Source organism: Phyllopteryx taeniolatus, chromosome 9 (assembly GCF_024500385.1).
Source record: "Phyllopteryx taeniolatus isolate TA_2022b chromosome 9, UOR_Ptae_1.2, whole genome shotgun sequence".
Lineage (NCBI taxonomy): Eukaryota > Metazoa > Chordata > Actinopteri > Syngnathiformes > Syngnathidae > Phyllopteryx > Phyllopteryx taeniolatus.
Window position 1 is genome coordinate 20,783,771 of NC_084510.1, and position 27,039 is coordinate 20,810,809.

Sequence of the window (27,039 nt, forward strand, 5' to 3'; positions counted from 1 at the left end):
ACTCCATATGGGGAGCCCAGCTGTGATCAGAATTGCAAGAGCAGGAGGGGAAATCGATTTCATTTGCAGGATTATTGATGTAACCAAGATGCCGTTTGTATGAAACAAAAAGTCTAATTTCAGAGGTCATGGATAGAACTGGAATGTTTGTTGTATTCAGTGAAACATTACAGAAAAGAAAAAGTCAATATATACACTGATGTACATGACTTGGACTGCATTGCACCACATCAGTTACATTTTGCTGCATTGTATCTTGATTTTTATTACACCTCAGTGCGCCTCTTCTTCCACAAGTAACTTATGAATGTGGTGACAAATGTAATATACAGGAGAACCTCTCAGGTCAAATGAACCTTAGTTGTACTATTCGGATTTCCACCAACGAAACATATGTCGCAGCGATGTCAGCAAGAACGATAGCAGTAAAGAAAATAAACCAGAATTAAGCAATAAAAAAACAAAAAAGAAATATTTAATATTTTAATATTAAATTAATTTAATATTGATATTTGAAAAAAATGAAATGAGCAGATTCATATTCAAAGCAAACAGTAAAAATCTCTCCCCATACATATTTCTGTAGTGTGTCCCAATTCTTTTGTCAGTATGGTCCCCGAGTACTTTTGTCCTTATGGAGTCCCAATGCTTTTATCCACTTGGTGTCCCGATACTTTTGTCCCTGTGGTATCCTAATGCTTTTGCTCTTATGGGTCCCACTACTTTTGCTCCTTATGGTGTCCCACCTATGCTCACTTTAGTTTAGTTTAGTCACTTGCTTTCAAAGTTAAGATGGAGTTTTGAAAGCGATGTTCTGTAGCTTTTTTTTTTTAACTTACACGACAGTAAGGAATGTTGAAATGTAATTTTGAAAAATCCCTGTGAAGATAAGGGTATTATGATGTCAACATTTTATAGTTACTTAGCTTCTTTTTACACTTGTATGACAGTTAAGAGTGTTACTTCAAGTTAATAAAGTTTTTATTACGGCGAAGTGTTTTAGTGCATTACATGAGGTTTAAAAAGGGGTGTGTGGGTCGGGTGGGGGTTCAAAGCAGACACATAATGTTGGCAGTAAGAAGTCCCCTGGCATTGAGACATTTGCAGCCCTTGCCAAGAAGGCCCCCCTCATCCACCACTGGCCCCCACTTCCACCTGTTCCGACTTGTTAGGATGCTTTTATAAGTCGGCCTCATGTTCACGCGAGGTGATTGGTCGTACATTAAAAAAAAAATGAAAAAAAAAAGCAGCGCCAGACTTTTCCCAGGGTTCGGATGGCCTAACAGCTGGACGGTTCAACTGAATCCAGCCTTCCATCTCAGTGTTCCTCCAGCCAGATGATGCTCGTTCCCACACACACACACGAGTGATGGCCAGTCAGATGGGAAGAGTTTTTTTTTCTCCATTTTTCCTTTCTAGTCCACGACTGACAAGAGCAGGGTCAAGACAAGTTAGTGTACATAGAAAATCATTTTTGATATTTTTCCTTTGCAGTCCACTTGGTTTGGGCCTGCTGCATTTCCACGTCAAAATATAATATTACAGCGGGACACTGTTAAGGCGACATGGCATTGAGTGCACCAGTTGTAATGACACATACGAACAAATCGCACTACTAGTCACTTTAAACTGCTTAACTTTCTTGAAGTCTATTGTGCTATTTGCACAATTGTCACTGTACCAGACTATTGCTTTATAAGTCATTTCAAACTGCTCTAAATTGCTACAGAACAAAAAAAATGTATCGGCATTACCATGACTGGTAACCTTTTATTGCTCAGTGACTCTCCGTACTGTGATTTTATGTTTTTATGTTTCAAAAGTATTCTCTGTCAAATAGCTGTCTGTTATCATAGTAGAGTGGCTCCAACTACCATTGACAAATTCCTTGTGTGTTTTTGATATACTTGGCAAATAAAGATGATTCTGATTCTGATGACAACAATGGACCAGAACGAGATTATCCTTGTGTTACAAAATTTATTTCATCAAAGAAAAGACTGTGGGCACGCTGCAGCAAAGTGGAGACTGTATACGGCTGTTAAGCAAACATTAATGTGATTTGCTTTTTGCCATCAAGTCGTCAAATGTTATAATGATGACTTATCCAGTCCAAACAAAAATTAATAACTAGCTTTGGTTTACATCACTCATATGGTATCTACTCAGCATGCTTGGAACCCTGGCTGACAAGGTATTAGAAATAATACCACATATCACTTGGTTGTATCTATTTTTACCAATAGAAAGGCAAAACGACTTAGGTCTTTGCCATGGTAAGGAAACAATTTTATACGTCCAACATACGTGCAGCAAGAAAACGGGCCACTGCAGCAAATCTGTTCGGCAGGCTTAGAAATATTGCGTATATACAGGTATTTTTGCCAACTTAAGGTCAAACCAACCAAATGCCCACTGTAAGGGGCATTTGTCCAAATTGTATTCAGGACACCGAGGGCAGGAAGAAAACGGGCTGCTGCAGCAAAGCAAAGGCTGTGGAGGATAATACTGTGGCTGAGCTAATGTTAGCATGTGTGTTCATTTTTGTCATTTTGAGATGTGTATCCTCATATACATTGAGGACAAATCTGCTCGACCAATAAGCATCCAGCGGTGGTTGCCTCTCTACTGTATTTACGTCTTGGCCGTGGTAAGGAAACATATTTTATCCAAGAGGATACCGAGGGCAGCTACAAAATTAGCCACTGTAACAAAGAGGAGACTGGGGAGTGTAATACCACAGCTAAGCCAATCTCGCATTTGTTTTTCTAACTTTTAGTATCTTCAAATGAGGCAGTGATGACGATTCTGAACCGAGTCGGTACTGAGCAGTGGAAAAGGGGCATTTGGGGCCTCCGTCTCCTCCTTGAACCCTGTAGCTTCCTCCATCGTTCTTGACAAACAGCGCCCAACATCCCCGCCCCCCCCCCAACACACACACACCAGCTCATTTCCATGTGTATGCTATCGCCGGGCTGTCAGCGGCCGCATTGGCCTGTCGTTGGCGGGATGAAAGGCAGAGGGAGATCCTGTTGAGTGAATAATCTTGCGAGTTTACAGAAGGGAGAGGATGTCAACTTGACAGAGTGTGAGTCGCACAAAGATTGGGGGATTCACTACGGGCAATCCCATAGTCCTTTTAAGTCCAGACGTGTGAATGTGAAATCAATGGTACATCCGTACAACTGTTTGTTTGCCGGACCCTGGGACGCTTTGTGGTGTGTGGATTTTTTAGCTCGTGGATTGAGGGCACAGAAGAAGTGGTGGGGGGAGTGTAAACGCTGGAAAATCCAGATCTGGCTTCTTTTTTTCCAAATAAAGGAGAAGCAATTCAAATATATTCATTCATCAAAACGTGAAAACTCGTAAATGACAGTGCCAGTGTATAATGGTTTTAATTAGCATATTCGCCTGTGATGTTTCCAATCACAAGTGACTCTCATGCGCTTTCACGTCGCCACCATCGCTATTCTTCTCACTCTTTGAGGGCACCTTTCAGTGCACATATAGCCGTCCTGGTTGGCAGCGCCATCGAGCCTCGCCGTTTATTTGATATGCAAAGGAGTGCCGCCGTGGAGCAGCTCCACGGTCTCCACTAAAGTACTTTACTCCTCACATAACCTAAAGTGGCAGCGGTGGAGGCATCAGGATGAGCTCCAAGAAGAAGAAGAAGAAGAAGCGAGGTGGCTCTCTCTCTCTCTCTCTCTTTCTCCCTCTCTCTGGCTGATTTATAATGCACTTAACTCCCCCCCTATGCCTGATGATTGTCTGCATTACCGGGAATCAAACACGAGGCAAAAAAAAATGGAAATGCCACTTTATATTCCTGTGGAAAAAGAAAAAAGTCTTTCATTACGTCCTCGCTTGGGCTTTGTGGAAGCAGAGACGAGGATTACACAGGCAAAAGGCTGCTTGAGAAGGCTGGGTGACAAAGAGTGAAGCACTAAATAAACAAAATGTGTTGCTTGAAGTTTGTTGGAATGCCCCAAAAAAAAAAAGAAAAAAAATCAGAAGAAGCCTTCCCGGAATACGGCGCTGCGACCACTGCTAGCGGAGGACAACGTTGTTATTATATTATTATTCTTATTAAATGTGCTGTGTGGAGGGCCTGCAGGTAGCTGGTGGGATCAGACGTAGGCAGAGGGGGGCTGTTTGGCTTAAGTGTTTTTTATTAGGAGAGATGGAGACTTAAGCTCCATGGCAGAGTCGCAGCCCTTTCTCCCAGACAGGGGCCCACTTCTCTGCTCACTCCGCATAGGTCCATATCAAAACATGCCGCTCCAAATGGCATGCTCCCTTTTTTTTTTTTTACCCCCACCCCTTCACTTGGCTCAGCTTTCTGCCCGTCAAAAAAGGAGGAAATGATGGAATTCTAGCATGTCTCTCGACTACCACCACATTATTATAGCCACAAAACTCAGTATGGACCATGGACAAGAAGACTAGAATATTCCGAAAATTATTCTTATAAGAATATGACAGATGTACATGACAGAATGACAGAACTATGATTATGCACAAAACTATGACAGAGCTACCTACTATGCAACCAACCTACCTACCGACCAATCTATGCTGTGTTGTTTCAATGAAGTGCATTATTGGATTTGTTTTGTTTTTTTAACATGTTGCCTTCATTTTCTCCGGGCACTCTGGTTTCCTCCCACATCCCAAAAACATGCATGGTAGGTTGATTGAGGACTCTAAATTCCCCGTAGGTGTTTATGTGTGCGTGAATAGTTGTTTCTATGTGCCCTGCGATTGGCTGGCGACCAGTTCAGGGTGTACCCCGCCTCTCGCCCGAAGATTGCTGGGATAGGCTCCAGCCCGCCCGTGACCCTAGTGAGGATAAGCGGAACGGAAGATGAATGAATGAATTGGCTCTAAACCAGCTTTGTTTTGTCTTTTTTGAGGGTGTGTGCAGGGGAAGCGTGGGGTGCGGCTATGTCGAGATGTTGGAAGGGGGTGGGGGGGTCCATGGACTGAAAGGTTTGGTAAAGGGTGCCTTTTTAGGGAATCATGTCTCATTGGTTTAGTTGTACAATGCGGTGCTGATCCAAATTAGGCTCGTTTGGTCCCGATTTGGGGAAGGCCTCGAGGGACACGAGTATGGAGCCTGGATGTGTGCTGCAGGATGATAACAATCATAAAACAACTCAAGTGGTCTCAAAGTCTGATAGGAGCAATATGTGCTGTGAAATCTATTTCCTCCTCCTCCTCCTCCTCCTCCTTCTACACATACACACACACACACACACACACAAGCTTTTCCCCATGTGGTCCAGCCTGTTTTATAAAGAATGCATCCTTCTTTAATTGTGTGCTGGAATGATTTCAGTAAATATCTGCATGTTTGCCTATCTTATCAACTCCTCTAAAGGGTCAAATGAAAGGGTCTGTCTTTTTCTTGAGAATCAAGGCAGAGGAGACCGATTCATGTCGCAGACACTGGCGGGGGGTGTTATGCATGGATAATTGATTGTGGGAGAAGCATGGCCACCGTTGGATCTTGATGGCGGCGGCCAAGAATGTCACCTCACTAGATGTTACAGCCGCACTGATATTTAAAAAAAAAAAAAAAGGCTTCTCTCAAAAAGGGCCGCACTGTGAGCAAATTGCACCCGCAACCCTTATCTGCACAGGACAGTACTGCCACTTCTAGGAGCGCTATGAACACTTCCAATCATAGAGACACATCACGCTACTCTTTTTAAGTAGAAATCAAACGTGTGCCAATAGCTTGGAATAATAATAGTAATAAATAAATAAATAAATAAAACGGACCCAATTGAGATTGTATTGGATTTTTTTGAATTACACCTCCACTGCCAATGTAGCCCATGACAATCATCAAGGAAAAACATCCGTTTTCATTCAAATTTTTAAGCACAATTGTTAGAAAATATAGTAGACATTCAGCATGTCTGTATATATACATATATTTATAAAGAGGACTGGATTAAGCGAGTGCATTGCACTTAATTTGGGAGCTGAGCTACAGCAAAAGCAGAGCGCAGGGGCTGCTAAACGGTACTAATCTATAAAGGCTTACTCAGGTAAATATAGACGACACCTGCATGCCTTTTACATCCACGGTGGAAAAGCTTTGAGACTTCATCTCCATAATTTGCAGCACCCCAAATGTTGCTGAGTTGCCAGAAAGTAAAAATAAATTGAAATAAACACACTCTACTGTAATAACTGCAGTGTTAAGTATTAAATAAATCTCTTAGTTGGCTGTTTAGATATAGGGCTCTGTTTTTGTAACTTGCGCAACATGCGCTGGAGCGCAAATGGTGGTGTAATCTTAATTTTTGGGTAAGCGCAATTAAGACTCGCTGGGCTGAAAGTCGGTCTAAACTTATGCCTGCTCAGACAATGTCTAACTTTTGACGGAGCTATTTTGACTCTAATGCGATTTCGGTAAATTTGATCAGGGCACAGGCATGGATTCTGAGGTTTGTGCAAACGTGCGGTGGCTGGAAGACGTATTTCAAATCCAGCCTCGCCTGTGTGGACTTTGCATGTTCTCCCCATGTCTGCGTGGGTTTTCTCCGGGTACTGCGGTTTCCTCCCACATCCGAAAAACATGCATGGTAGGTTAATTGCAGACTGAAATTTTTCCGTGGGTGTAAATGTAAGTGTGAATGATTGTTTAACTATATGTGCGCTGCGATTGGCTGGCGACCAGTTCAGGGTATACCCCACCTCTCGCCCAGAGTCAGCTGCGATAGGCACCAGCACGCCCGCGAACCTCGTGAGGATAAGCAGTACGGAAAAGCGTTTACCTGCTCCAGAATGCAAACGGTCAATTCTCTTTTATGTCATCCTCCATGAACCAGGAAGTAGCCTGCTAACTTAAAAAAGGACTCCATATTTAAAAAAACTAAAACTTTAGATTTATTTTTATTTTTTTTCCTTTTGACTCACAATAGGCGGCACGGTGGACGACTGGTTAGAACGTCCGCCTCACAGTTCTGAGGACCAGGGTTCAATGCCCGGCCCCGCCTGTGTGGAGTTTGCTTGTTCTCCCTGTGCCTGCGTGGGTTTTCTCCGGGCACTCCGGTTTCCTCCCACATCCCGAAAACATGCATGGTAGGTTAATTGACAACTCTAAATTGCCCGTAGGTGTGAACGTGAGTGCGAATGGTTGTTTGTTTGTATGTGCCCTCCAATTGGCTGGCTACCCCCCCCCCCCCCCCCCCCCCCCCCCTCCTGCCCGATGATAGCTGGGATAGGCTCCAGCACGCCCGCGACCCTAGTGAGGAGAAGCGGCTCAGAAAATGGATGGATGGATGGATGGATGAAAAAAAACACCAAAAAAAACTATTTGTAACTTCCCAAATCATACTAATTTACCAACACACGACAACAAAAATTATGCTGTTAAAGTACCAATGGAACTGTTCCCCCTTCCCCAGAATAATATAATAGAAGAGTCCCGTCCATATCTAATCTATCTAAACTTCTTGGGTTTCCATGAACCAAGAAGTAGAATGCTAACTAAACGGACTAAACAATTCAGTAAAATACGAAATTTCACATTCATTAAAAAACAAAACAAAACGTTAAAGTAACAACTTTAACATTTTATCTTTATGCATCACGATAGAACTGTGTCACTTGCCAAAAAATGTGAAAAATGGTACGGTCCCATCCGACAATTGATAGAATAACATAACCAGGAAGTAGCTGACAAACAAACAAAATTACGCTCCATGACTTTTTCACTTTTGCTAGTCGCAGACACTTATTTTTCCCTTTTTATGTTTGAGTCCCGACGGAAGCGCTCCCCCTTCCATAGAATAAAAAAATTGTAGTGTCTGATCACCTTACGTCATCCTGGATTTAATACATATTAAAATCAGTTGTTATGGATCTATACCTGTTGTTTATCTGTTGCACAAGGAATTAACAGTCTACTGCCTCATTCTTGTCATAGTGCAAAACAAAACAAAACAACATAATCATGACTCTCCATGATGTTTTGATTTTAACAGTTAACCCGTGGAGCACCACTTGACATACTGTAACAATTGAATATGTCAGTACCTCCCTCCGTAATCAAGTGTGAATGAACATGTAAACTTAGCCAAGTATTAGCGGAGCGAGGCCTTTGTTCTCCAAAAGCGTTGCTTCCGCCGCCGCATGCAACTTGAGGAGTGAAGACGACCCAAAACAAACAAGTCGGGATGGGGCCTTACAGCTGAGCATTAATAACCTCCATATGTGCACATATGCTGTGTAAATGTCATTACCTACTGTACAAAGCGGAGCATTTAAAAGGCGTTTAGCCTGAGACAGCGATCTGTCATGCTGAGCTTTTCCGAGGCAAAATGTGGGTAGCAGCTGTTTACTTCACCCGACACTATTTTTCGTTTCTCTCGATAATCTATTTCTGTTAATACAGAACAGTGATTCAGCGCTGTTTTATAATGGATTGAAGTATTTTACAATTTATTGTGTTACTTACATATTGGTATTAGTGATGAGGGATTATATAGGAATACAACTCCAATTATTGATTTTGATTACTTTATATTGGGATAAAAAGTTTGAAATACATGCTTTGGACAATACAACGGGTCCTCTGTTTACAACGGAGTTCTGTTCCTATGCCAATGCCATAACCTTAATTTTTATATAAATTGGAACGCGCAGTCGTCTATCACGATATGCAAACACATTAGTAAAGTCATAAGTACACTATCTATTTGCAATAAAAACACTAAAGTAAGGGAACGAAAAACCAGTAAGTACGGTGATAAGCGAGCGTGTCTTCTAGTGGCGTGTGACCACATATTCTTACGCAGCTATGCTAGTTCGTAACCTTGAAACCTCGTATGTCAGTTCTAAACTGAGGCCCACTATGTAAAGCTAATTTCACACCCAGAAATACTGCATATATGGTAGAATATGTGGGTGAAGAAACCTTTAAAATAACATTTCCTGTTTAGATCGACACAAAAAGTCTTAATCTTACTGAATATTTTTGTTATACTAATAATAATAATTATGTACTAATAATTACGGAGGTAATTGGACATGCCTGCTTGCGCCGTGAAAAGACATACGGTATCATTGTACCACTGCTCAAATTGGTTTATTGCACACCATTCGTAACCTTGAAAAGTTAAGTCATGATTACAGTAAATATTTGTATTAAAACACCTCTACTTTATAAATATAATACAATCCAATGAAAAAGAGTAAGTACGGCCTTAACTGAGAGTGACTTCTTGTGTCACGTGACAACCACGCAGCTCTTAAGTTTGAAATGTCATGTCGTAAAACAAAAACAAAAACAACAAAACACGTACAGTATATGGTAACCTGCCATGCAATTTCACATTCATACAAATGAAACATAAAAGGTGAAAATCAACCGCAAATCCTGTAGACACATCATCAAGATGTCAATGTTGGCTGTTTACATGATCAATTTAACATATTGTACATTTGCTCCAGTGGACTATTAAGTATGAGTGGGACATGAATTGGAGGCCAAATCACATGTGATGATGTTTGTCGATGTTATTTTTCCACCTCCTAGTTGAGTGTGTGAGCTCCCTTTGCCGTCTTGTGGGGAAGTGTTTGGCAGGAGATATGCGCCGCGCGGTTCCGTGATTGAATTAAGTTTGAACTGTTTTACACATGTTCCCTTGTTTTAGGGGGGAAAGTTGCTGCAGAGCTGGCTGCTTAAGCCGTGGATTATCTGTCTGCGTCCTCGCTGCCTCTTTTAGCGACGACACGAGTTCACCCACTCGAGAGTCTATCGCACATCCACAGAACACCCCGAGAGAGAGCGGACCTCGGGGAAACCCAAGTAGGGGCGTTCGGGGAGGGGGTGTCAAAGAGTGCATGGGCTGAGCGGTGGAGCCCATGGGCATGGCCCTCTCGCTCTCTGGCATCCACTTTGTTAGGAACACAACACTAATCCTCCTTATGTCTTTATTGCCCTCTATGCAGTAGAGTGGGCTGGGCCTGGGCCCGATCACACCGCTTGAGGGTCATACCATCAGCATTCCTGTTTGAAGATAGGCCACATCACAAAGCATTAAGGCTCCTAATAGAGACAAGCACTCATTGGAGTAAAATAGTATGGCGGGGGTAGATTATTGCATCAAGAAATGACTGTGAGGCATTTGGGCTTCGTGTTGCTACACATACACGCCATCATTTATACAACGCATTCATGTGCTGCCTTCATTTGTAATACACCCGCTGCGGCTGGCAGTCATTTGTCATGCGGCGGAATGGACTGAAGATTATGAATGTTAATGTGCCTTTCGTTAGTTTAGCTTGTATACGACCACTCAAATGAAAACTTATTGTCCATTCGCATTGCAGTGGTGCCTCCAACTCGGATTTCCCATTGGAAAGTTCCTATTGAGATTCATTGCGCTTAGAATCATTTGTTCAAATGGTCGCTGTGTTAAAAGCCCATCTTACTTAGCCTTATCTTATCCTAGCTGACCTTGGGCAAGAGGCGGGGTACACCCTGAACTGGTCGCCAGTGAATTGCAGTGCACATATGAACATCATTCACACTCATATTCACATCTATGGACAATTTAGAGTCTTCTCTGAACCTAACCTGCATGTTTTTGGAATGTGGGACGATGCCATAGTACCAGGAGAAAACCCACTCTAGCACAGAGAGAATATGAGAACGCCACACAGGAAGGCTGAAACTGAGATTCAATTCAGTTCACTGTGCTGCCATTTTAAGTAAGTAAGTGGTTAACATGAGTTTTCTCTGGGTGCTCCGACTTCCTCCCACATTCCAAATCTATGTACTGTATGTTGTGTAGTTTGAAGACACTAAAGATGTAATATGAGTGTGAATGGCTGTTTGTCCTTACAGGGGGTCCACAATGTACGATGCAGTAAACCGAATGTAATATTTTCAAAACCCATCTTTCAACATTATGCAGAAAAATAAATGACCTACAGAGGATTTGATTTTGAAAGATTGCACCGAAAGTGCACATGTACACGTGTACAAGCTTCGCACCTTCCCTACATACTACAAAGATGTTAATCTCTCATTCGAGATGTTTCCCTTCACCATAATTCCTTGACACCAACTTCTACTTTCCTATTGGCCAGGGATTCGAGACCATCTTTGTGCTATTTTAGAGCAAACAGCTGAGGAAAGGTTTCACAGGAAAAATACAAGTGGCGACTAGCGAACCACGAATAGGTGGGGGTTCACTGTCGTATTAAAACAACATAACACTCAATACACTTTGATTCTCCTTTTTGATCACAAGTGACAATGATACAGAAGTTGGCCGGCTCGCGTGGGAAGCAAGGCCAGCAGTCTGCACCTTCACCCAGGGCCCTTATTGTCAAACAGTACAAACTCATGACAGCAGTGAGAGAATACTCAACTCATAGACCATTGCTCACAAAAATCCAGTCAGTCAAGAGTCCTATCTCGAGATAAAAACGGGAGGTAGAAATCGAGCTAAGCAAAACCAGTAACAGTGGCTGGACATGGCCTAAGAGAACCAACACATAATCAGTCATCCACATGACTAGTGGCGATCATAGCAGTGAAACACTCTGGACAAAATGTTCAAGAGGTGGTGAGGATGGCAGTTCTGACTTTGGGGAATACATTTCCAGGAAGATTTGGGTCCAAACAGACTCTATTCAAACACAATCAACTGGCGCCATCATGTGTCTGGCCGGCTGGGAACCCAGGTGCACCAGTGTCAATGTCACCTTTTCAAAATCACCCAACACCACCTGCTTCTGCCCGCACCCCTTCACCAGGCAGTCAACCCAGCTGTCACCTGGGCGCTTGGCAACAGAAGGTATTAGCGTCAAGATGCAGCCTTGATGACATGCTTGTCACTCATTGCGTGGTTTACTACGTGGGAAACTGACAAGAAGACCTAGCCCGTGCACAGATGAGGAAATGCTCCCAAATGTAACAATGTAACAAAATGGACTGAGTGGAGTCAAAATTAGTATGAAATGATACCCAAAAAAAAGTAACAGCATGAAAATGTTACTGAAATTCTCCAACAACAATTCTATAATTGTCCATTTCATACAACTGTTTACAAGTAGGCGGCACGGTGGGCGACTGGTTAGAGCGTCTGCCTCACAGTTCTGAGGACTCAATCCCCGGCCCCACCTGTGTGGAGTTTGCATGTTTTCTCCGGGCACTCCGGTTTCCTCCCACATCCCAAAAACATGCATGGTAGGTTAATTGACGACTCTAAATTGCCTGTAAGTGTGACTGTGGGAGCGAATGGTTGTTTGTTTGTATGTGCCCTGCGATTGGCTGGCAACCAGTTCAGGGTGTGCCCCGCCTCCTGCCCGATGATAGCTGGGATAGGCTCCAGCACTCCCGCGACCCTAGTGAGGAGAAGCGGCTCAGAAAATGGATGGATGTTTACAAGTGTAGCCTAGTGCATAGCGCTTGTCCTCACTTGCAAGTGAGCTGGAGCCAATCCCAGCTGACTATGGGTGAGAGAATGGGTACATCCTGCCAGCTATTCGCAGGGCACATATAGACAAATAGGCATTCACACCTATGGAAATTTCTGTCTTCAATTAACCTAACATGCATGTTTTTGGAATGTGGGAGGAAACTGGAGTACCAGGAGAAAAAGCACAGAAAGAACCTGCAAACCGGGACAGAAATTCGAAATCCGAACCTCATCGCCCGTGAGGCTGACGTGCTAACCAATAGGTCCACCGTGCTGCTGGAAAGGCAGACTAATAGCAGTAATAGCAGTCAATCCATTCAAATATTGCCGCATCTGTACATGCCTGTCACAATTGCTTTCAATACAACAGGGGGCAGAAGTTAGTGTCGGGTACTACATTCACACCCGTGATATACAGATGTATACAGTGAGTCCATTCATCCATTTTCTGTATCACTTATTGTTGAGGATTGGTGGGAGATGGAACCTACCCCAGCTGACTTCGGGCCAAAAGCAAACGACAACCTGAACTGGTTGCCCATCAATCACAGGGCGCAAATAGAGACAGACAACCATTCACACTGGCGTACACACTGTCACTTTGAGTGAGAACTGAACCTACAGTGAATGTAAAATGTCTTCACACACCTGTTCAAATGCCAGCTTTTTGTGCTATAAAACAATGAGGCCAAGATAAAATCTCTTTAAAAACTATTTTACACCATTAATGTGACCTATAACACGTATACCTCAATTGAAAACAAAAAAATAATAAATATATAAAAAAACAACTGAAATCATGTGGGTGCATTGCTTCCATATAGCCACAGTGAAGCATGGCGATAGCAGCATCATGCTTTGGGCCTGTTTTTCTTCAACTAGAACTAGGTCCTTAGGCAAGGTGGGAATTATGAATAGTTCCAAATACTGAACTGTACCACTCAAAAACCTTCAGGCTTCTGCTAGAAAGCCCCACAAAAGATATAAAAAAAAAACTAGAACATCTGAACTTTATTGAGTGTTAATCATTGTGGTAGGTGTGTGCTGACTACCATTTAACTTGTGTTTCATTGTGATTGGGAAATTCTGAACACAGACACATCCTCAGTTATAAAACAGTGTTAACACTTGAACAACCACATTATCTCAGTTGTTTATTCTTAACTTCCCCTCTTGAAAATATATATTTTTTCTATTAAATTGCACAGGTTATATAACTCACATTAATGGTAGAGTAAGTTTTTACATCATTTATCTTAAATATTTTATATCACAAAAACCTGGCATTTAAATAGGGGTGTGCATACTTTTTATATTCCCCCTACATTCCATGCACAGAAGTCACCGGAAGAGTCTAAAATGAGTCATTTTAATAAAACAAAATGTGTATATTTTTATATTTTAATATAATCCAGAAATATGCTCATTTTGTTCTATTTTCTTGCATACAATGTTGCAAAATTCTCGGAGAACAGGCTCACGGAAATAGCACATTGAGAAAAATAATATAAGTTGTAATCTCTTCCTGTATTGCAGCAGTCTATTATATATCTTGAGTGAGCAGAGTGTGTGCTTGTAAGCTACATCCACATGAGCAGTTTATTTCCATGTTTACACCGTCTCAAATTCCTCGCAATAGTAACAGGATTACTTTGCAACAAAATGGCAATTTGTGGAATTCCCTCATTTCAGCAGGAGGATCTTCTTCCTTCCTTCGTGCCTGTCTTGTTAAAAAGTGGTTTTGCATTCTGGGACCCTCCAAACTAGGTTCTATTCTGGAAAGCCTTCAGGTTTTTCCCAGCACAACCAGATAGAGCAAGAATGGAATGAGGGAGAACGAAGACCATAGCAATGGATCGATAATGAGCATCCAGGAATAAACACATACATCTACAGCACTCACTTTTAATAGTATTTGCCTCCTTTTGGGTGTGATAATGATAATGAGATATAAAGAATAACAGTATCATCAGCTTTGTGATTGACAGGCTGTTTGTCCAAGGATGTGTCCCGCCTCTCTTCCAGTGTCAGCTGGGATAGCTTCCAAGACCCTACACAGTATAGGCTGTGTTATTTTGATAAGTCTTACCCCCCTTAGGTACTGTTGCTAAAGCAAGGTGCACACATAATTTGAGCATTTTTCCTCTCTTCCAATCAAAGCCAGCAAAGGCCTGATTGTCGGATGTCTGAAAGATTATCCTGAGTGACTATCCTCATGGGTGGGGTGCGTTCAGAGTGATGTTTCCACTTGCTAGTCTGGGTCTGGGTCTATAAATGTTAGACCTATTCAATATTTACGATGACAAATCCTTATTTGTGTTAACCACAAAGTGTGGTCAACATCCAGTTCGGCCAAGCCATGGACTCCATGACTGTCACATGCAACGAAACGTTAGCCAATTTAGAAGCGATCCAAATCTCGTAAAATAGAGGAGCAACTGGTTGTGTTGAGTGTTTGGATAACATACCTCACAAGTCATTCACCACAATAGAAATAACAACCATGAATTTACCAGATAAGCTAACAGTTAACCTATCTTTTTCTATTTCTTCCTCTACTACTATCTGTGGCACCATGCTGCCTCTCACAGGTCAGTCTTGGTACTACGGCAGACATCTGGTTTCGGGAAGATGCTCATAATTGTCTGTGAAGGTATCGTTTTGTGTGTGGTGTGCTGTGTTGGTCATCTCGGGTGCACCACACACTATAAGAGCCGTAAACCTACACATGGCGATTTTTTTTTTCTCGTCAAATGTGCGGTCTCTCACATCTGAAAAATTGGTTCGGATGTTAAAAGTCAGTACGTGCATAAATCCAACAAGCTTTCAACATGACGCTTCCACTGTCTACATACCTGGAGAAATAATAACCAGTTTTTTTTAAAATCAAGTATACTTTTGAAAGTTACATCCAATTTATTTGTGACACAAGTAAATAATGCTAAACAAAGAGCTAGTAGCTGAAGCATTAGTAACGGATGCCAGCTTGCGCTGTGCAAGTACGTTAATCAATCAGAGCAGACAAATCTGTGCCTCTTTACCTGATTGAAAAGACTATGCAGATGGACCAATAGCTTTATAAAAGTCTGCATTTGCACGTCACATCATTTCAGCATAATTTCCTTTAATGAGAGCAAAAAATATGCGGACAACTTTGTCAACTCAATTAAAAGGTGCGCAGACCCGAAAGTGTCGGACCTCCGTTCTGTGATGCACTGGGATTGGCCAATCTATGCTTTTAGGGTGTGTTTTAGCATTAGCATCCGAACAAGCCTGAAATGAGAGGACAAAACTATGAGAAAATAGTGAGATCCTGAGATTTAAATGATAGTGTTTATTTCAGTGTCACAGGTCACTTTGAAACATTTCCTCAGTGTAATCCTGCACTTTATCGCTACATGCTGGACGGAATTAGCAAATGCACACAAGCGAATTAATATATGGAAATGAGTTGGAGTGACACGGTGGGTACTGTGTTGTGTTGATCCCAAGATGCATATGTTGCTAATCACCGCTGCTTCTTGGATTCACTCACAGGCACGCAACAAATAACCTGCTGCCAACACCCTGCCTTTTGTCTAATTAGCTCTCTCATTGGGCTCTCATTTTTGTGCCACAAATATAAACTGAGGTCTCATTGCAGAATACACATTAACTGGGATAGGAGATTAGGATTTACACTTTAATATAGTTTGTGACTTTTTGAAGTTTGTGCTGCAGAAGTTTCTGCTCACCTGTTGGCCCAATTTTCAAAATATACATTAATTTTCTATTGTGTTTGCCCACATTCGGGTCAAAGGTGAGCTCGAGTCTATTCCAGCTGGGGTACACCCTGGACTGGTCGTCAGTCAAAAGCTGGGCACATGCAGACAAACAATCATCCCGTCAGCCAGTCAGCCAGCCAGCCATCCTTTTTTGATAAAGCTTGTCCTCACTGGAAATCCAAGCAGTGGTTGGACAAGAGAGGCGGAGTACACCCTGGACTTGTCGCCGGTCAATCACAGGGCACGTGTAAAGAATTCACAATCATTCACACCTATAGACAACTTAGTCGTCAATGAACCTAACATGCATGGTTTTGGAATATCGGAGAAAGCACCTGGAGAAAACCCACGCAAACGTTGGTAGAACTTGAAAATTCCATGCAGGAAGTCAAGAGCAGAGATTGGACCCCCCAAACCTATTCTATTTCCTTACATAAAAGACAAAAAGCAGACATATGTTTACAGTTTCCTGACGGGCATGATACGGCAGGTGAGGCTGGGCGACACTACCTCATCCACACGCACCATCAACACCGGGGCGCCCCAAGGATGTGTCCTCTCTCCGCTGCTCTTCTCTCTCTACACGAACGACTGCACCTCAACGCACCCGGCTGTCAAACTCCTGAAGTTTGCAGACGACACCACAGTCATCGGTCTCATCAAAGACGGTCACGAGTCTGCGTATCGACAGGAAGTGCTGCCACAAAAAAAGGACAAACTCCGACCGAAACGGGCAATCAGGACTGCCGGAAAAATTTGCAGTTCATACCGACCCACCCTTGAAGACTTGCACGCTGCCAGAGCTAAGAGAAGAGCATGCAAAATCCTCTTGGACCCTCCACATCCTGGTCACCACCTCTTCCAGCTCCTTCCCTCAGGTAGGTGTTATCGATCAATGCAAACTAAAACCAGCAGACATTCCAACTGCTTATTCCCTCTTGCCATTAAATTGCTGGATTCTAAGTGACTCTCCGTGGTGTGTTTTTATGTTTTTAGGTCTCAAAAGGATTAACTGTCAAAATGGCTGTCTATTGTCATACTCGAGCGGCTCCAACTACCGGAGATAAATTCCTTGTGTGTTTTTGACGGACTTGGCAAATCAAGAACATTCTGATTCTGAATCTGATGAAAACCAAAAACACAAATGGAAAGGAGCAGGCAGAATAAATATTTTTCTTTAATTATTTGTACAAGAAAATATTTGCATTTTACATTCAAACACTTTCGTAGTGGTCACTATTAACATAAATGCACTGAAGACTTCTAAGCTTCGCATAGCGCCTCCTCGTGAATCATTGGGAAATGCCGCCACCTATTGGAAAGGTTGTGTACCGCATGCAAGTCTGACCCAAAATAATCACCTCACGGTTGCGTCTGCTTGCACATTCATGACTTTTTATTTTTATTCATTAACCGTGACTTTTACAGCCAGATTTTACTAATTAAATGCTATTTTAATACAAAATTAACGCTACTTCCGTGTCCCAACGAAGCTAGACAGTCATAGAGAGTATCTTAAAATTACTCCTAGACAGCATGTTACGATAATTTTGTGTACAACTAAAACTAGATCCACTTGGTTATAAATTGACTTTATTACAAGGGGAAGAGAGAGAAGGAAAAAAAACGATCACGTTGCAGTCGCTGGGGGGCGATAGAGTGTCAGAGACGAGCAAGTCAGGCTGGAGCTAACTGCGCACGGAGGTTAAATTCCTTCCCTTGCTTCTCTTTCCACCTGACGAGCTGCTCACTCAGTCATGGCCGCTAAGAGAGCCTTGGTCATCCTGTCGAAGGGTGCAGAGGAGATGGAGACCGTTATCCCGGTGGACATCATGCGAAGAGCCGGGGTTTGTGACTTTGTCCTGACAAGCTAGCAAGCTAACACTCTTATTGTGGATGTTTCCCCAATTATGCGTTAGCTTAAGTTGTCGCCACAACTGAGCAACTAATGCACCGATTTGAAAGTTTTGTCGCCTGTACACATAGTTTTTATGCGTAAATGCCACAGTTTACAGTGTCGAGCGCTTTTTTATAATCGTCCGCTACGACGGTCAAGCTAAAATGTCAAAGGTGAACGACGTGCTGGAGCCATTTTAGGACTGTCAAAATAAAAACTTCAGATACTATCCATGCACTATGATAATGTCACTTGTCGTAATAATGCCGCAGAGTCAGTGTATGCCACGTACTGTAACATGGGCATGTACTGCAATAATGCCATGAAGTTGCTGTATGCCAAATACTGCAACACAAATGCCATGACAGCCAGTGTGGTACCATTTGATGACGTCTGCACAATATCATTGCAGATTGCAGTGACAGTGGCGGGGCTGACTGGTAAAGAGCCGGTGCAGTGCAGCAGAAATGTCCTGATCTGTCCCGATGCAAGCTTGGAGGAGGCCAGAAAACAGGTTGGACTGAGCGTTTTGCTTCAAGGTAAACAATGTGGTGACCTTGAGACCTAGTGAACCTTTGTGATTTCTATCTCAGGGCCCCTATGATGTGGTTCTTCTTCCAGGAGGAATGCCAGGGGCGCAGAACTTGGCGGAGGTGCGAAATCTACAGAGCATATTCATTTTAATTTACTTGGGCAAAATTTTGATTGCCGTTTTTACAGATTGGCTTTTGAAATCTAAGCCTAAAAGAACAGAACTGATGTACATGATAACAAAAAATATATATATCCATCTTGTGCTCCTTGTCGATGATGGAACCTCTGATGTCGTACCATTCGTACCATTACACTTGTTCTTAAACCCACCACTTAGGCAAACTAAACCTCACTTCATGCTTGTTGTGGATCGACGGCTAAAGCCAGCCGATGACAAACATCCAAGGGAGGGAGCAATTGTACCCCAAATGCAGATGATAAACTATTTAAGAATTATACCTAACAACAACACCAATAGTTCACCAGATGGCACCCAAGTAATTATTTTATTGCTCTCGCCTGAGCACAAAAACCGCAAATAGCAGAGGATAGATTCCAAAAAAATACACAAATAAGCAAATTTGTGAATACTGAATTCACTGTACAACATGTTCTGCCTCTGACTCACTGTGCATCTGCTTCCTCCCCTCTCTCGTGTTCTCTCTGTCTCTCTCTGTCTCTCTCTCTCTTGCAGTCTCCTGCTGTGAGTGAAGTGCTGAAGGACCAAGATGGCAGGAAAGGCCTTATTGCGGCCATCTGTGCAGGTGCAGTGAACAAAAAAACCCCACAAAAAAAGTGACAGAAGTTTCTCTCATACTCACACATTCTAGATGCGACTCAAATAAAAGCAGCATGCTGCTTTTTGTATCTGCCTCAACAGTTTGTCGCAGTATTTAAAATCCTTACAAAATCCTCTTTGATTATCAAATTAGTTGACTACCTTATGGATCAAATCAATTCAAGCCATCTACCTTTGTTGGCTATATTAATTTCAATATAACGCAATTTAGGTTGTGCATCGTGAACTGGATGACAGGATTTAAACAGGATGTCTGGATACTTAACTAATTCACTGCCAACCGAGTTATGCATACTGCCAGCCATTTTAGACCATTGTAACTGATCCTTCAATGTTGTGTTCTGTGACAATATACAATGGGAGGAAATGGTGTTCGGTCATAAAAGTCTGATTTTCATCTATATCACAAGAATAAACAGTCTGCTTAAACCAGTGGTGGTAATATTTATTGATTTTTGGGCGGAGCGGGAGACGGGGCACACCACACCCTACCCCGTCGATGATTAACCTCCGATCAGTTTTGTTAATAAGTCTGTCAAATTATAATGAAAAAAAGAAATCAGCAAGTATATCAATGAGGCTTCAAAATGGTGAAAAAATGACACAATGTCTCAGCTTTCAGACGTTGTTTGCGTGTCCGCAAAAACAAGTCCCATGAAACTTTCACCTGTTAATCAAATACATGCCTGCCTTCCCGATGCGATGCACACGCTGTCACAGGCTGCAGAGGGTCAGCCTGCGACCCGGCGCAATTGCCGGTCATTGCGCTGGGGGCTCAGAGATATTTTTCCCCTCCTTTCGCTTTGGTTGAAATTGAGCGGGTTGTTGGCGAAATTGTGGCTGCCCGTGGCGCACTCTGAAGCGGCCACAGCAGAGCGACGCACCGGTCACACTGCATGATTTTATTTTCCTCCTCCCCCTCCTCTGTGCACCTCACCCCACCCAAACATTCCAGACAACTAAGAAAAACTGTTTAACGCTATAGCGCAACAATTCAGGACTAAATCGTCCACAGCACGTTTTCAGCACTTAGTCATTTGCCGCCATCTTAGCATCTATAGGCAATTAAAAACCCTTTTGGGGGGGGGGGGCAGACATAATTCACAGTTTTTCGCTCTTCGAAGCTGGGCTCGGTCCCTATCACCCACGAATTGCGGGGATTCACTGTACGATGTCAACACAAGCTTGATATCATCAAAATACACCGATTGGTTATGTTGCATCGGCCCAAACAACACCAATACACATTAAAAGAGCACCCACTCTAAATGTAAACTACAGCAAAGTTACAGAGAATTAAATATGGTCTGAATAAAAGTACATTAGAGGTGTGACTGTCGATTATTATATAAACAAAATAAGTACAGATGGGAGCCTTGTTAAAATCAAAAGAGGTAGTAAGCGTCAGCCCAGGCCTACTATGTAACGTGTAATATTTGCGTTATCTATTATTGTTTACCTCCATGTTGTCACTGCCTGGTGTGAATGCTTGTGAAGACATATGTGCAATTTGGGCATATGCGCATGCGGGTTTGTCCATCTGTGTAAACAAATCCATATTAGATATGGTATGTGTCACTTGAAATGTACATGGAGATAGACAGTCCAAAAAATGGATGTAGGCATTAAATCAGAATTGGGCTTTGGACCAGCAGTGTAAATCCAGCCTTAAATGCTCCTCAGCCAACTAGTGGAGTTTTGGAACTATATGAAACCTTTTGGTATCTAAGATGCTATGATATTTTGTTAAATGGCTGTCCTTTAATGTAAAGACCTATTACTTGACTTGTGCTGAGAGAAAGAGCACACTGAAAGGACGTTATGACAAAGGACCACAGTCACTAAGATGGCAAAGTGGATTGAAGGGTGTCCTAGAAAATGGTCGAGACACACACAGGAATTGGCAGTTTAATGAAGCTGCCAGTAAGAGGGTCCCTTGCTGGCATGTGGTCCTCACTTTTAACTTTTTATTTTTTGCGCGTGACTGATGTTCTGTGCATGCATAAAATTGCATAAAACGTGTGCGATCAGTGTGATGATTAACACTCATCTCTAATGTCTGCCTTTCGGTCAGACTGCTGTAATACGAGCTGGTTGCAGTCTGCAGTCCTGCGAGAGGAAAGTGTAATAATTAGACTGCACGGGGAGGCCGCCAAGGGGCATAATCAATAACTTTCTATTTATTAACAGTTTTCGATGAGCTCACTGCAGTGCTTGGCCTTTGCCAAAGTTAATGCAGCAGCATTCGGTGTCTTTGACCACTCCCTTTCCCTCCAGCATACCCTAGTGAGGATAAGCGGTGTGGAAAATTGATGGATAGATGTCTCATTATTGTGCATTGTCTCAGGGCAGAAACTGTAAATAATGTTTCTGTGTATTCCAAACAGTGATATTCTTGAGCAGTGATTCTCAGCTGGTGGGTGGGGACCCAAAAGTGGGTCACGGAACCATGTTTGGTGGATCACGAACATGTAGTAAAAACATTGATAGCATAATTCAGACTTTTAAAACTGTTACAGTTGCTTTGGTCTGCAGCCTTCATTTCCTAAAAAGAAGACAAACTATCAATTCCACGTTCCTGAAAAGAAGGTAACCGGCTGTACAGTTAATGGTTTGATGAGCCTAGAACAGATTAATTTACTTCACTGTTTTTCTAATGGGTAACATTGTTTTGAAATTTTAACAATGTTGGAATTCAATCAGTGTCACGGATTGGATTGTGTTTAACTTTGGAGTTTTGACTGTATTTGTATTTTTTTTAATCAGTACTTTCTGATTTTATATGGTTCGCCTAGCCTCCAAGCTTTATCCAAATGGCATTAGGATGAAGCACTGGACTGACGCACATAACACAAATGGCCGATGAGTCATTTTACGACAGGACAGCACTAATGAACCCTAAACAGCTTTGCTTCCCCTCCTGCCGCAGGTCCGACTGCTCTTCTGGCGCATGGCATCGGCTACGGTAGCACTGTGACCACACATCCAGCTATGAAGGACAAGATGATGGCTGGAGGTGAGATAAAAATCAACAAACATAATTCCAAGTGGTTAAAAAAAGGGCAGCTAGTGATGTTCATCTTTTGCTGCAGGATCTAATGCTGTGCTCAACAAAACTGGGAAAACTGGGAAATTGGAAAAGTGCTGTAATACCTTCGAAGGGGAAAATAGATTAGTATCAGCAAGGTGCCATAGTCTGATGTGGCACAACAGTGGTGGCACACACAAAAATGCACTAATACCACTTTTCCACTGCACAGTACTTGACTCTTGTGCATTTGGGGTGGTCGGCTTTCCAACACACCACATTGAATGCATCAGTCAGAACAGGACACATTAGCGACAACAATGGAGGAGAACCACTTTTTCATGTATTCACTTCTCGCCATCGGTCTGTTGGTAAAAACACTAATTTTATCGAATAGGATAGGCAGGAAGGAAACATAGCTGCAGCAAAATGGAGACTGGAGTATACCACGGCAGGGTCCAGAGCAAAGGCGTTTTTCCTCATTCTTAGCTAAATGTTACAATGAGGTGGCATTGGCCAACCTGCTCAATGGTGTGCAGTGTTTTACATCACCCTTACGATATAAGCTTGGCACACATGGAAAGGCCCGATTATTGGATTTCTTTGAAATATTATCCTGAGCGATTATCCTGTGGTATGGGGCGATGGATTTACAAGTCAAATATCCATGTTAACTGGGAGGGCTGGCAGTCAGTCTTAAGAGTAATTTTTTCTCCCAATCTGCTCTGAAAAAGCGGCTGACAGTCATAAATATTAAACCTGTTCAATAATTAGGATCACAAATTCTTGCGTGTGTGTCATCAACTACAAGTTGAGCAGGGCCCTGGACTCCATGATTGTGACGAGGAATGGAACGATAGCCAATTAGGGGTGAAAAATTCTGGTAAATTTCTGGAACGTGTCCAAGAAATTTAATAATACTATGCCAAGATAAGATGCGAAATAACAAGCATAGATATAAACTTTATTTTTTGTCATAAGAAGACATTCATACAACCTAACACAATTAAAAAGCATGACATTTCAACAGATGTATTTGTAAGTAGAACTTCATCAAGTTTTAATCTTTTTATTGAACAATCATTTCTTTCATTGAAGAACAAACACATGGATGTTGAGTTAAATTTTACTCATCCACCTGGCAGAACCCATTCAAAAATGAACACAAATGCACCCCCAATCCAAAAATACCAGCAAAGTCTCATTCAAAATGTTAAACTAAGCAAATAAAAAAAAAGCATTGTCCCTCAAGCTTCTCATGCCTAGCCGTTCCATTTTGCCAGACCCTTTCAGGCAATAGTCAATTGCATGAACATCTGGTTGTTTTAATCCGATTATGTGGGGGAAATTTTTTTTTTACCCAACTTTAAGTTCCTTATTAACATCCAACCTTCCGTTTTGTAAATTCCTGGTTTATTCATGTTATTTCCAATTATTTAATTCCTGTAATTTTTTAATTCCCATGACAAAATTTCCAACTTCGATAATTCCCTGGAATTTTGCAACCTGATCCTGAATGCAGTATAATGATAATAATAATGATTTTTAAAGAACAGCAGGTGGTGCTTTCATGCAGGTAAACGCGATGGACCACTCAGAGGTGAACTCCTGCATGATTTTGACAGAACACACTCGTAAGAAACTAGGTCAGTTGCATTGGCGTGTGCCCACCCTTGCACTGTGGTGGTCTCCAGGCCTTCGCAGCATGTTGCACAAGGCTCTCCCTTCATCCTCATCAAGTATTGCTCTTTTTTCTGTTTTTAGATCACTATAAATATTCTGAGGCTCGAGTGCAGAAGGATGGCCATTACATCACCAGCCGTGGGCCCGGAACCAGTTTCGAATTCGCCCTGACTATCGTAGAGGAGCTTCTGGGGGCTGAGGTTGCCGCTCAAGTCAAGGCTCCCCTCGTTATGAAAGAGTAACTGTAGCCGCTTCACAGCTGCTCACGGGCCGCAACTTTAGGTACGCCCACGCAATACAATACAAGCGCTAGCACAAAATTCTGTCTTTGCAAATACAGCCATCCATCAATTGTCGATATCACTTTACCTGTTCAGGGTCACTGGGAGTTGGAGTCTGTCCTAGCTGACATCAGACGAAAGGCTGACTACAACATAGACTGCTCAACAGTCAATCACAGGGCACATATCGAGACAGACAACCATTCACGCTCAAATTCACACCATCAGTGAGTTGTAACTGAACCCACGCTCCCTGCAGGGAAGTCAGGCAAATGAACCACAACACCATCAGCTAAAAGATGCAAGAATGCCCAATTTAAATCGCTTATTCATTTGACAATTGTATTGTGGTTGTAGTTAGCAGTGATGTAGAGCTGTTCTGCATCTCACTGAGAGGTATCTGTTAGAATTTATCCCTCCCATGCAGCTAATTTAGGTAACAGAGAGATGCGAAACCACTCTTAGTTAGATGCAATTGTACACTACTGCAAAATACAACCACAGAAATAAAGAGATGTATTTGTAAAGTCAGAATTTCTTGCATTTGCCCCATTAGATCCGGGGAAACTTTTGGCAATCCAATTCTTAAAACAGTACAATAATCCCTCACATTCAAGGTTTACTATTTGCAAATTCACCTATTCATGTTTTTCCGGAGCATATTCCCAGCTACTGTATTTGCTTTTTGTGTGCTTTCTGAAACACCCTACAATGCCACAAGATGCTGTCAACGCCCTGTCTGAATAGGAATTGGTCTCATGGAAATGCAGTATATTGAAGTAATACATCTTCACTGAAAGACAAGCCTTGTATTATTGGGGGATGAGCTAAGTTTTAGCCTGGATTGTTAGTGGGAGATACAGAGATTCTTCGCCTTATGTCCATGTACGTGTTCAATTTTGTTGCATTTTTGGGAAATCAATATACAAGCCATTTATTTTTAAGAGTAAAGTTGTAAAATCAGTTTAAAATATTTTGTGATCATAGTTTTTGACATATATACAGTTTAAACTATTAAAATTGACAATAATAAAGATTTTAAGGAGGTTGTCAAATACTTGAGACTAGCGGGGATTACTGTACAACTTTAGGGGACGTGTATAAGAAGCTTGGAGTTGCTCATAATCATTTCATTTTTTTTTTTTTATTAATTTAGTACATCTGTTGGAGGACTTCCCAAAAACTGAAATGGCCGCTAAAGGGAAAACAATGTCCAGATGTACCCAATGATGTGGTCAGTGAGTGAAGAGTCCTCCTCCTTCATTTGCACTTGAAACCAGCCTCGATTGTCCTTTCAGCATGAACTTCAATGTAACTAATCACTGCACAGCATTTTTTAATAACCCACAATAAACTCAATGTTACAATAATTTGTTACACATTACTTATTCGAGTCAATACAGAATTTGAGGAAATTTTTTTTGGGGGCCCTCCATGAAATTTCAAATAAACCATGCAGAAAATACAGAAACAAGTAAATTTATAGTTGTCATGAGTCAAAACAATGTAAGTGTACCTGATGTAAAATTGAATTTAATTTTGTTTTTATAGCCCTTAATTTCACTGCCAGCTCTCCCATTTAAAACCAATATTTGACTTCTATAGCTGTCAATGGCAATGAATGAGTTAACGCTTTCACTGTCATTGACAAGTCTCAAAATGCTTCGCAGTAACTAATACAAAAATCTAAAAAAAAAAAAAACTACAACACGTTCAATAAATTATGTATAATGCATATATATATATAAATAATATAATCCAACAAAACAGCCATATTCATTCATTGATTCATCTTCCGTTCCGCTTATCCTCACTAGGGTTGTGGGCGTGCTGGAGTCTAAAAACCCATGCAGGCACGGGGAGAACATACAAACTCCACACAGGCGGGGCCGGATTTTAACCCCAGTCCTCAGAACTGTGAGGCAGATATGCTAACTAGTCGGTCACCGTGCCGCAAAACAGCCATTTAACTTTTAATTAAGTATCACAAGCTTACAGCGTTTTTCATTCGATAACATCCCATGGTCGTAACGTCCATAAAATCTTAAATATTGGGGCAATTGTTTTGATATTTTCAGAGGTTGAAGTGGGCATATGACGAGATGTCCACATAAATTTTGGTGACGATTGACCGGTTTTCGGACATTTTAGACGAACCCGTTCTCGGGACAATTTTGGACATAAAGTGACAATTAACCTTTTTTACATTAAGTGTTTTAGACGATCCCGCTACAACAAATGACTGAGCAGAAATGACATCATCAAGCTAATTGCTCATGAGTAGATCCAAGGATCTCTCTATTTTACTCATAAAACGTGTATCGTTGATGGTTGAACTGGATGAATCCAATTATATCATTACCTCTTTGAGTTGGAAACATAAATATGAAATTAAATGTCAAAAATATTGGTGCCTAATATGTCCTACAATTCTAGAATGAGTCACTTCTGACTTGACTTTTTGTTAAGCAACATTTAAACAATTGCCCTGTGCACGCTGGAGGTCAGTGCGCCTTGAGTTCTGTGTTGACTGCATTATTGGCCCACTGGCTGTTGACGCCTAAATATAGGCTGCAGAACGCAACGTATTGTGGGGCACCACTG

General features: G+C 41.9%; 1 protein-coding gene across 3 annotated transcripts; it reads left to right on the forward strand.

Annotated features, from left to right (window-relative positions):
• Positions 1-17,857: 17,857 nt before the first annotated feature.
• Positions 17,858-25,805, forward strand: park7 (parkinson protein 7). 3 transcript variants are annotated; one of them, XR_009790220.1, is made up of 8 exons: positions 17,858-18,060; positions 18,523-18,624; positions 18,704-18,763; positions 19,339-19,408; positions 22,373-22,459; positions 24,236-24,436; positions 24,532-24,662; positions 25,592-25,805. XR_009790220.1 is itself a non-coding variant. In XM_061785681.1 (7 exons), exons 1-6 carry the CDS (start codon positions 17,971-17,973, stop codon positions 24,394-24,396), a joined length of 570 nt encoding a protein of 189 aa, XP_061641665.1. In that variant the 5' UTR covers positions 17,858-17,970; the 3' UTR covers positions 24,397-24,436; positions 24,532-25,805. The 3 variants fall into 3 exon arrangements, 2 of the variants coding, with proteins under 2 accessions (XP_061641665.1, XP_061641667.1); XM_061785681.1 differs by having other exon boundaries at positions 24,532-25,805; XM_061785683.1 differs by lacking the exon at positions 24,532-24,662.
• Positions 25,806-27,039: the final 1,234 nt, after the last annotated feature.